Source organism: Aquarana catesbeiana, linkage group LG03 (genome assembly GCF_042186555.1).
Source record: "Aquarana catesbeiana isolate 2022-GZ linkage group LG03, ASM4218655v1, whole genome shotgun sequence".
NCBI classification, from domain to species: domain Eukaryota; kingdom Metazoa; phylum Chordata; class Amphibia; order Anura; family Ranidae; genus Aquarana; species Aquarana catesbeiana.
The window spans coordinates 721074279-721085676 of record NC_133326.1 but is presented as its reverse complement, the minus strand read 5'-3'; the positions used below and the strand labels follow the sequence as shown (position 1 = coordinate 721085676).

Here is an 11398-nt window from a genome sequence, read left to right as displayed (position 1 = left end):
TTAGGTGAAAGAAAGAAGCCGTGGCACCATTTTTTATTGGACGGTATTTACATCACACTGTGTGTGAGCTCCTAATTCACGTATTGGATGACATTTTCTCACTTGGCTCACATTATTTTTTTCATTATATGAGTGTTTTATAAATATTTATGATTTAAAGAGACAGAGAAACACTATCTATTTCTTGAATGTTATTTTTGATGAGGAGTAATGCACAATAATTTATTATAAACCAATCAGAGTCCAGAACCCGCTGAGATAACATATCACGTTCACGAGCGGAACACGTTTTTCTGCTGTAATATTATACAGAATATTGCAGAAATTCCCACACTTCCCTTTTGTTTATTTTTAGCATTTTTTTTGTAAACTTTGCAAAAATTAAAAAAATGAAAAACAGGGCAACACCTTCTTTTAAGAAGGTTATAAAAATAACAACGTATGTTGAAGACGCAGATTGTGCAGAACACGGAATCGGGTTTGACCGCATCGTACAATGAGAGGAGCTGAGAAACTGGAGATGGAAACAGGTAGGTGGTAGATGTGATCATTGATTAATATTGAGGGGGGAGGGGGGAGAGATCCTGCAAAAATAACATGTGATATCCTTAAATATTCCCACGAAATATTTTTGTTAAGTCTGTTTAATTAGAGTAAAGAATTTTAGAAACACTTATAGCCAGCACTGACTGGCATCACTAATGGGCACTGGTGGTGGCACTTGTGGGCACTGATTGCTGGCACTGGAGGGCAATGGTGGGCACCGATTGCTGGCACTGATTAATGACACTAGTGGCACTATAATGTAAACAGTGCCCTGATTACATGTTTTGTTATCCCCTGGGAGGAGATTCCGCTGATCGGCTCTCCTCGCCACACACTCTGTCAGTGTGAGGCGAGGAGCGCCGATTACCAGCATCTCGGTGTTTACATGTGACCGGCTGTGATTGGACACAGCCGATCACATGGTTAAAGAGCCGTGGACACGGCTCCTTACAGAGATGGGGTCACACCATGTCCTAGCGACACGGCACGGCCACGATCGCCACGCTGCACGCCCCCTGCAGGCACGTGAGAGCGGAAGTTCTGGGATGACATCATATGATTTCGATATGACCACTTGAAGTCGAATGGCGTACCAGGTACGTGATTTGGTGGCCAGTGGTTAAAAAAAAAAATTGTATTTTGTTTTCATTTTTTTTCTTTACAAGCAGAGCAGAGCACTGTACTACTCTAGGAAAGTGATCAAGATTTTTTTATTATTATTATTTACACTATGATTGCTTAAAACAGTGATAATCATTTTTATGACTGGCATCCATTCATGTGCCATTATGTGCAATTGTGATTAGCTGTGATTGACCAGCTATCACATGGCACAGGTGGGCTGTGATTTGCCCTGACACTACTGTGGGCGGTGATATGAAGGGGGCAGAGGACACTACTGTGGGGGGTGATGTGATCGACACTGCATTGGGAGGGTACAGAACACTACTGTGGGGGGAAGAGGACACTACTGTGGGCGGTAATGTGAAGGGGGGCAGAGGACACTAAAGTGGGGGGGTGATGTCATGGACACTGCATTGGGAGGGTACAGAACACTACTGTGGGGGGCAGAGGACATTAAAGTGGGAGATAATGCAAAGGGGGCAGAGGACACTAAAGTCTGAGGTAATGCGAAGGGGGGCAGAGGACACTACTGTAGGTGGTGATGTGAAGGGGGCAGAGGACACTACTGTAGGTGGTGATGTGAAGGGGGGCAGAGGACACTACTGTAGGTGGTGATGTGAAGGGGGGCTGAGGACACTACTGTGGGTGGTGATGTGAAGGGGGCTGAGGACACTACTGTGGGCGGTGATGTGATGGAAACTGCATTGGGAGGGTACAGAACACTACTGTGGGGAGCAGAGGACACTACAGTGGGAGGTAATGTGAAGGGGGGCAGAGGACACTACTTTGGGGGTTGATGTGAAGGGGGGCAGGGGACACTACTGTGGGCGGTGATGTGAAGGGGGGCAGAGGACACTACTTTGGGGGTTGATGTTAAGGGGGGCAGGGGACACTACTGTGGGTGGTGATGTGAAGGTGGGAAGAGGACACTGCGTTTGGAAGGTAGAGAAAACTACATATATTTCTTTATTGGGAGCTTGATATTTTTTGTTTGCTTTTGTTTAAGGGCTCCGCCTAGTACACCCTGGGGATCTTTGCTTTCCTCCATCTTGTTCAGGTAGATCCCAACCTCCAAAAGGTTGCCTACACCCCCCCCCCCCCCCCCCCTTTACACAGCCCTGTGTTTTTTAATAAAGATTTGATAGAAAGTATATTTTATTGTGGTGGACATTTCCTGTATACTTTTGATTGGTGGCTGATAGTCTAGCCCTGTGAGACAATGTCTGAAGTACCTCACCAATATTATAAGTATTAATAACCCAGCCCCCTCACTAATTAGAGGTGGACCTAGAGGGTAGATCTCTGAAGCTTAGACGGTATAACAGAACATATGGTGTGCAGTAGACATTCAGTTCTGAAGAAGAAGGGCACCCTTGAAACACATCAACATCTGCAGGTCTTCGTGACATCTTCCCAGTCCATCTGGAGGCGTGTGTGATTTCTTCTTGAGATCTGTGATGAACCTTTTGTGAATAACCGTTTGTGAGTATATTACCTATTTTTACTATGGAAATAAATGTCATCTTGGTTAATGCAGGATGCTGGTGTGCCCTCTTTTGTTTTTTTGCATGTAGTACCTATAGATACTGCAGTCTGGTGGACACCAGAGGACTGAGACCATAAACTTGTGATGCCTCAAATACAGAGGGTCTTACCACAGCATTGGTGCCATACTTGAGTGGAGATGTAGTAATATTATTATTATTATTATTAGCATTGCAAACTTATATACAAAATGGAACAAGATTTTTTTTTTCCAATGTTTTTTAAATACCAAAATAATCATATTAAGAAAAATAAAATGCAGTAAAAAGAATTAGTGCCTTAAACATAGTCCCCGTTTTCCGTTGTAACACTTGAATTTGGTCGGAGGTATTACATGTTTTGTGATAGTAAAATTAACTTTTATTAATCTCTGCCTAAAATGTTTTATTTAATTCTGATGAATTCCTCAAATGTGTAAATATAGATTGTTATGTGGGTCCATATACAGTATCATATTATGTATTATTGGTTAAATAATAAGGTGGAACTCTCTGTTACTCTACAAGTCTTCATGAATAAATTCCTGGCATCAGAATATACAGAATACACAGAATATGTAGTAGCAGTATCGTTTTTTTTTCTCTTAACTTTTTATTAGGTTTTCAACCAAATGTCATATCCTGAACTTCAACATAGATGGTACGACACGCAACTGGTTACGATTGAAGTACCCATATGTGTGGAATGATACAGGCATAGGTTACCTAAGTGTTACTCTAACTAAGTCCACCAAAGGATTTTACAAAGAAAACTATATACCTTTGAGAGCACAAATGGTGTGGGACCTAGATAACCTAGCCAAATATGACTTTTCATGGGCAGGCCGCCTAGCAACGTTCAAAATGAAAATACTTCCACAGCTATTGTACTTCTTCCGAACTCTGCCTATTCATATCCCACATATCCCATATGCTAAAGGTCTCTCTCCAAAAGTCTCTCCGTATCCTCTCCAGCATAGATGCGGGAGGTGTGGATGGAATGAAGAGATTTGTTGTGATGTGAGGTACCATTGCTGGGAATTTTCTTCTGTCAGTTCCCAGAGGGAGGTGCTGTGTGCTGTATGGTAGATTGACTTAAATGCATGTTGCCATTGGGATGTAGTGAATTGGGTTCCAATGTCCTTTTCCCATGTAGTAAAGAGGAGGGACTTCTCAAACGTCCTTTTTCCTGTACAAGATTATAAAAAAGAGATATCCATTTTTTGTTGGGGGATAGGGACTTGAGGTATAGCCATGCTAGAGTTGGAATTTAGTTTGTTAGATGTGTCTGCTTAGCTAGACAGTGGCTAATTTTCAAGTATTGGAACAGGTCTGGGGGGTCCATTAACCGGTCTTGTTGCATCTGAGGGAAGGATTTAAATTTATCTCTATTATAAAGGTCACTTATCTCTCTATGGGGGACATCCAGCAATGCTGGAAGACATAAGATGGGTATCATCAGCTTTAGTGTTGAGTATTTTCAGTGAGGATGTGGGAGTCTGTTTCCACTGGGAGGTTATGAATTTCCACCAGGTAAGAGTGGCGGCTTTGAGTGTAAGTGGTAGATGTTGTGGGATATTGCCTCTAGGGCCTGTACTATATAGCCATTTTTTTTTAGGTTCTTCCCTGGCACCATTGTTCCAGTTCACACCAGTGGGTACTATAAGTTGATCAGAACCAGCTTCTCAACTGTGCTAGGATTGTAGATTGATAGTAGTCTTTGATTTCCACTAGTCCGGAGCCTCCCGCTAACCTGTGTTTGATGAGAATACTGTGCGCTCTACGGGGTGTTTTCCCTTTCCATATGTAAGAGTTTAGGTGTTTTTGTAAGGAGGAAAGGTAGGAAAGTGGGATATGAATAGGCAAAGTTCAGAAGAAGTACAATAGCTGTGGAAGTATTTTCATTTTGAATGCTGCTAGGTGGCCTGCCCATGAAAATTCATATTTGGCTAGGTTATCTAGGTCCCGCACCATTTGTGATCTCAAGGGTAGTTTTCTTTGTACAATCCTTTGGAGGACTTAGAGTAACACTTAGGTAACCTATGCCTGTATCATTCCACACATTTGGGTACTTCAGTTGTAACCAGTTGTGTGTCGTACCATCTATGTTGAAGTCCAGAATATGACATTTGGTTCTGTTCACCTTATAATAGGAAACGTTAACAAACTGTGTCAGCACATCTTGTACCGCAGCCAGGGAAGACGAGGGGTTTGTGAGCATTAGAATTACATCATCTGCAAAGAGACTAATTTTGTGTTCTTGTGAGCTAATTTGGAATCCAGTGATTTAGGGGTGTGACCTAATGTATTCAGCAAGGGGTTCCATGACCAGGTTTAAAATCAGAGGGGACAGAGGACACCCCTGTCTGATGCCGTTAGAAATGTGAAAGGGGGTGGAGAGCATTTCTGAAACATAAACCTGAGCTGAGGGGTTGGAATAAAGTGCCATGATGGCTGAGATAATTCTATTTTTGTATTCAAACTTCTGGAGGACAGCTCTCAGATATGTCCAGGGCACCCTGTCGAACGCCTTCTCTGCATCCAAAGAGGGGAGCAGAGAAAGAGTTTGAGTGCGTTCCATCAATTTAATAATGTTTATTAGGTGCCTGGTTGCATCCGAGGCCTGCCTCCCCGCAGCGAAGCTGGTTTGGTCCTTGTTGATTAGGTTGGGTAATATATGCATAAGTCTAGAGGCGATGAATTTAGCATAAACCTTGATATTGGAATTAAGAAGGGAAATGGGATGGAAATTTTGGGGGGAAGTTGGGTCCTTCCCTGGCTTTGTTAGTGTAACAATCAATGCTCTCAACATGTCTTCAGGTAACACAGAGGAGGAGGCATTGTCATTAATCAGGTTGCAAAGATATGGGGCTAGGATTAGTTTTGTATTGCTTATAGTATTCACCTGGTAGCCCATCAGGGCCAGGAGTTTTGTTGTTTGGCAGAGATTCAATGGCGGAGTAAATCTCATCTAGGGTAAAAGGTTTGTTTAACGTGGTCAGTTGCTCATTTGATAGGGATGGAAGTTTGGTGTTGTTTAAGAAGGCATTAATAAGGTCTGGGTCTGGTTGTGTGGTGTCTGCATCTTCTTTGATATTATAATGGAATTATGAGGGAATTATAATATGTGCTGAAGGCGTCTGCTATCTTCTGGGGGTCTACCAGTATGATTTTCATTATAGCGCGAGTTAGAAAGGGAATCTTACGGGGCGTACACATGGTCGGACTTTTCGACCGGACTGGTCTGATGAACGCCGACGGACCAAATCCGGCAAACAATCCGATCGTGTGTGGGCTTCACAGGACCTTCAGCGGACTTTTCCAGTCGCAAATCTGACGGACTTTAGATTTGGAACACGCTTCAAATCTTTACGTCGTAACTCCGCCGGACCCAGAAATCCGCTCGTCTGTATGCTAGTCCGACGGACAAAAACCGGCGCTAGGGCAGCTATTGGCTACTGGCTATCAACTTCCTTATTTTAGTCCGGTGTATGTCTTCACGTACGAATCCGTCGGACTTTGGTGTGATTGTGTGTAGGCAAGTCCGGTCATTAGAAACTCCGTCAAAAGTCTGCCAAAAGTCCGTCAAAAGTCTGTCAAAAGTCTGTCGGACAGGCTGTCGGACTTTTGTAGCTGAAAAGTCCGACTGTGTGTACACGGCATTAGCCTTATTCCTCACACCTCTGATATGTGTGGCCATGGCCTTACCAGCTTTATTGCTTGTGTTGTAGTAGGTGGCTTGTAATTTCCTCTGTGACTTTTTGTAATATTCTAGCAGGAGAGTTCTAAGTTCCTGCCAAAGGGAAAGCAACTGTTTCTTGTGGTCACAGAGTGGTTGTTCAGGTCTTCTATTCTGTTAATAAAAGAGAGTAATTGGTCAAGAGGCTGTGTCCTCCTTTTTTTTTGCTTGTGAGCTCATTTGGTGCAGCACACCCCTGGCGAATGCCTTGTGGGCGTTCCATATGTTTGTAACCTCCCTCACAGAGCTTACATTGTGTTGAAAAATCTCTAGTTCTTTATTTATAAGGGGAAGAACGGAGGATAAAGGTATTGGCTCACCAGATTTTAGGAGTAGTAGAGTGGGGGCTTGCATGTAGGGATATGCAGATGGGAGCATGGTCTGACCAGGAGATGGTTGAGATGTCAGAGCTGCACACTGCTTGAAGTAACCACTTGTCCACGAAAAAGTGGTCAATACATGAGTAAGAGTTATGTGTCGCTGAAAAGAAAGTATAGTCACATTCTTGTGGGTGATGGCAGCGCCAAACATCAAATAGGTCATTGGCATGAATGACTGTGGACATAGGGGACTGCAGTCTCAAGTGTGAGGAGGAGTCCATTTGGTAGTCAGGAACTATGTTAAAGTCCCCAATTAGGATAAGGTGGCCTTTGTGTAGTCGGCGGATCCGCTTAATAAGTTTGTCTAAGAAATGGATTTGACCGGAATTGGGGGCATAGAGAGAGACTAGTGTATAGACAATAGAGTCAATCTTGCAAACTAGGATTAAAAAGGCGGCCATTTGGGTCCAAGTTGCTATCCAGGAGTTAAAAGGATACGGTATCATGTATGGTAATAAGTACACCCCTTTTTTTCTCTGGGCTGTTAGCTGTAAAGATGTGGGGGAAGGCTTTTTGTGTACATTGCGGCGCAGATGTGATTTGGAAATGCAGAGTGTGCAGAGGATGTCACACCTACGCGGTAAAGCCATCTTCCACAAGGAGGCTCTCTTGGCCGGGTGATTTAACACTTTGGCATAAAGGGATAGTATTTTAAGTCCCATTGGTATGTGTGGAGTGCTGGGTGGGAGATTCTATACTCATAGTTAGAATGCGTATGAGGTAGTTGATAGACCAGATTACCAAGAAGCCTGGGAGATCATTTCTACTTGCAGGGAGGGTGGGGTGCGGGTAACCATTCGACGAAGAGACAAAGTGGATGGTGTGTTCCTTAGGAGATTCAAAAGAAGAAAGGTAATATAAGAAGAGCTGTAATAAAACAAAGCATACAAAATACAGACAGCGGTGGCATATGCTGTGACTAATACTGTGGGTAATCAAAGGGGATAGTGTCCATGAGACCAAAGCTAGGCACTCTATGGTGACATCCAGGGAAGAGGGCTAATATGTTGAAGGATGGAACTAAATTCCAAGGAGGGGGACCCTGTGAGCAATTATTTGTTTCTGCATTGCAGGCGATGGGTGGATTTTTGCCAGGGGGTTGTTACTCTCCGGGTTTATGCATATCCACTTGTGGTGGTGGCTCAGGAATGATGCTCCAGGTATGCAGAATATCTAAGCCCTTATTCACACAGGCGATATTATGAGATACACAATTTCTTTCCACAATGAGTTTGTTGGGATTGCCCCATTTGTAGGGGATGTTGTGATTACAACATGCTTTTGTCACTGTGGAAAGTTGCCTCCTCATGTCCAAGATGTATTTGGAGAGCTCCACATAGGGAGATGGAAACTGGCCAATTGACCTGGATTTTGCTAGGAGTTGCTCTTTAATGTGAAAAAAAGTGTATGCGAATGATGACATCCCGTGAAATGGTTTCTGACAAGTGATTCGGTTTAGGCAGGTGGTGTATGCGGTCAATGGTTAGGTCCAAAGGAGTTGCATCAGGTAGAAAGGAAATGAACATTTTAGTGGCGTAGCGTTTTTAAATTGCCAGGTTGCACTGACTCCAGGATCCCCCTTAGCTTTAAATTATTGCGCCTGAACCTTCTAAATCTGCAATTTTTGCTTTCATCCACTGTCTGTCTTCTAAGTTGTCATCATAAGCATCCATCAGGTCATTTATTGTAGTAGTGATTTCTCCCATGGAATCCTCTATGCGATTCACTCTCTCACCTAGTGAGTTTATTTCAGAGGAGAAATTATGGGTCAGAGTGTCAAAATCAGCATGCAGAGAATTTTGCAGTGATATTAGCATATCCTTCAGCAATGTGTCCATCACTGGCTGATTAGAGGTAGGAAATGAGGCTATAGAGCAGGGGCGGACTGACAACTCATGGGGCCCCAAGGCAATAGGAGATTATGGGGCCCCCGGGCAATAGGAGAAGATTATGGGGCCCCTGGGCAATAAGAGATTATGGGGCCCCCAGGCAATAGGAGATTATGGGGCCCCCAGGCAATAGATTATGGGGACACACAGTATACACAATCACACATACAGTACACACACACACAGACATAGAATATACACACACAGTATACACACACAGAATACACATACACACACTGAAAAGGTACTGGAGAGGCGGGGCAGTTATAATCTTGGGATTTTTAAAAAAAAAGATTTTTACATACTGTCCCTGGTTTTATTGAGGCTGGCAACCCTGATGGGGCCCCCAGTGGCATGGGGCCCTTGGGCAGTGCCCGAGTGCTCGAATGGTCAGTCCGCCCCTGCTATAGAGGAGTGGTGGGGAGATTGCATCATGTGTTCAGGGACAGCATGGCTCACCTCTGATTCTTGTGAACTGTCATCCAAGCACATTCTAGCTTTAGCAGGACTGGCACACAGCTGGCTGGGTGATGAGGGTGGGTTTGGTGAAAAGCCCTCATTTTGGAATCCTTCACTCCCAGGCTGGCCATCTGGCAGGTCTGTGTAGGAGCCCATTCTGAGAGAGGAGGAGGCAGGGCCCAAGGTGGCGGTGTCATCTTTTTGGCCTCCTCGCGTGGGCAGAAGGAAGAATTTGGTTAGCCTCTGCAGGCGCCGATCGTCCTTCCTCTTCCTGGACATATCAGCAGTGTTCCTGCGGGTGTCAGTCAGGTGCTGAGGTATGTCGGTTGCGGCTCAGGTCCCCCAAACCTCATTGGAAGCCCTAAATTCTCCGGAGCTCGGTTCCTATGCTGCCATACAGTGCGTGCGCTGGCCACACCCGCCCTATCCTTTCCTTCTTTCTCCCTCCATCCCCCTCTATCTTTATATCCTTCTTTCTTTCCTTCTTTCTCCCTCCATTCCCCTCTATCTTTATATCCTTCTTTCTTTCCTTCTTTTTCCCTCCACCGCTCTCTCTCTTTCTATCCTTCTTTCTCCATCCCCCTCTCTTTCTACCTGCATCCTCCTCTCTTTCTTTCGCCATCCATCCCCCTTTATTTCTCTCTTTCTGTGACAGCTTGCCAGAATAGGTAGGATCTGTGAGAGCAGCTTCCCTGTGCAGCTCTGCTTGAGGAGAACATATCTAAATTATTAATTACTGCCCCTATACTGTGCCCTCCTGCCCCCTGCACTGTGCCCACTTACCTACCCCCTGTACTGTCCACTTACTCTCCCGCCTCCTGTACCGTATCCTCCTAATAAACATTAACTGTATCACTTGAATTATTTTTCCCATTATGGGTGTAAGGGGGGCCTGATGTTTAAGTTTTGCCTAAGGCCTCACAAAGCCTAGAGCCACCTCTGAAGGCAGGAGTCTAGTGAAGGGGGAAGTCTAATAGTAGGTTTGTAGCTGCAATATAGGAGACTTACTGAATTTAAGTTACAAGTGCAGTCGACCTTGCTGGGTTTGTTATCACAACTTATGTCATGTCAGTGGAGCCTAGTACAAAGGTGTAGAGACATAAATTTCGATTAGGGGACAATTTTTTCTGCCCTAGCATCAGCAGGCCAGGGGGACCAGTCTAGGAGGAATTTTGTCATGGTTAGATTGACTTTGGTGAACATGTGTTCCAGGTGCATGTGTTGGTTGACAGTGTCTATAGCTTGTTGAAGGGTTGGAAGGGTACTGCTTTTCCATTAACAGGCTATGGTTAGACGAGCAGCAATGAGGATGTGTGTCAGGATAGGATGGGAATGTCTGGGCCAATCTTCTAAACCCAAGGCCAACCGCGGTAGTAATATTTCTCTCCTACCAGCAATATGATTAATCAAAGACTAAATTTCTGTCCAGAATTGTGCAAGACCTGAGCATGTCAGTTTCAACGTTTATCATGTAAAGTCATCCTTGAGCTCCAGTCAGGGACTTTGCCTAGGGCATGGGTGCTCAACCTGAGGCCCTCCAGCTGTCGCGGAACTACAAGTCCCATGGGGCATTGCAAGGCTGACAGGTACAAGCATGACTCCCAAGGGAAGAGGCATGATGGAACTTGCAATCCTACAACAGCTGGATGGCCACAGGTTGAGCACTTATGGCCTAGGATGAGAATATGTCATCAGTCTGATGGAAGGAATATTGAGTGGAGAGTATACATCGCTCTCACAGAGCTCCATTATATCTGCATTGCATTGCCTGAATGTCCTCCCTGGAATCTTAGGTTTTCATATGAAGGTCTCTGTTCCCTTATAGATCAACTTTGTGAGGACAATGTATATACCAAAACATGTGATCGCGATATATGGAGGATGAGGAATACATCAACAGCCAAAGGTGAGTTATTATAATGAGGGGTATCCTCTTCATTCATTATAGACAGCTGAGGACCCGGGTCTCCATTTATAGGACACATGTCTACTAATACTGCTATACTAGATCTATAAACCAAATGAACCAATCAGATATCACCTCTTACTATCTCTGTATAGAGGTAATAAAAGCCAGTATCTCATTGGTTGCCATGCTTCAGTATAAATTTCACACCCAGATATGATATACTGTATGCTGCGTGACATAATATATTGATTTATGTGAAATAACAATGTGATAGAGATATACTGTATAACACAGATAGATATAAAATGTCTTTATGTGAGATAAGAATT

General features: G+C 44.1%; 1 protein-coding gene across 1 annotated transcript in view; it reads left to right on the top strand.

Moving 5' to 3' along the window:
- Window positions 1–422: 422 nt before the first annotated feature.
- LOC141134931 (C-type lectin domain family 10 member A-like) overlaps window positions 423–11398 on the top strand; it is a 58911-nt gene continuing 47935 nt past the window's right edge. The window contains exons 1-2 of the mRNA XM_073624363.1: window positions 423–530; window positions 10986–11066. Coding sequence (XP_073480464.1) covers window positions 497–530; window positions 10986–11066 — 115 coding nt within the window. The 5' untranslated portion in view covers window positions 423–496. The remainder of the gene's footprint in view (window positions 531–10985; window positions 11067–11398) is intronic.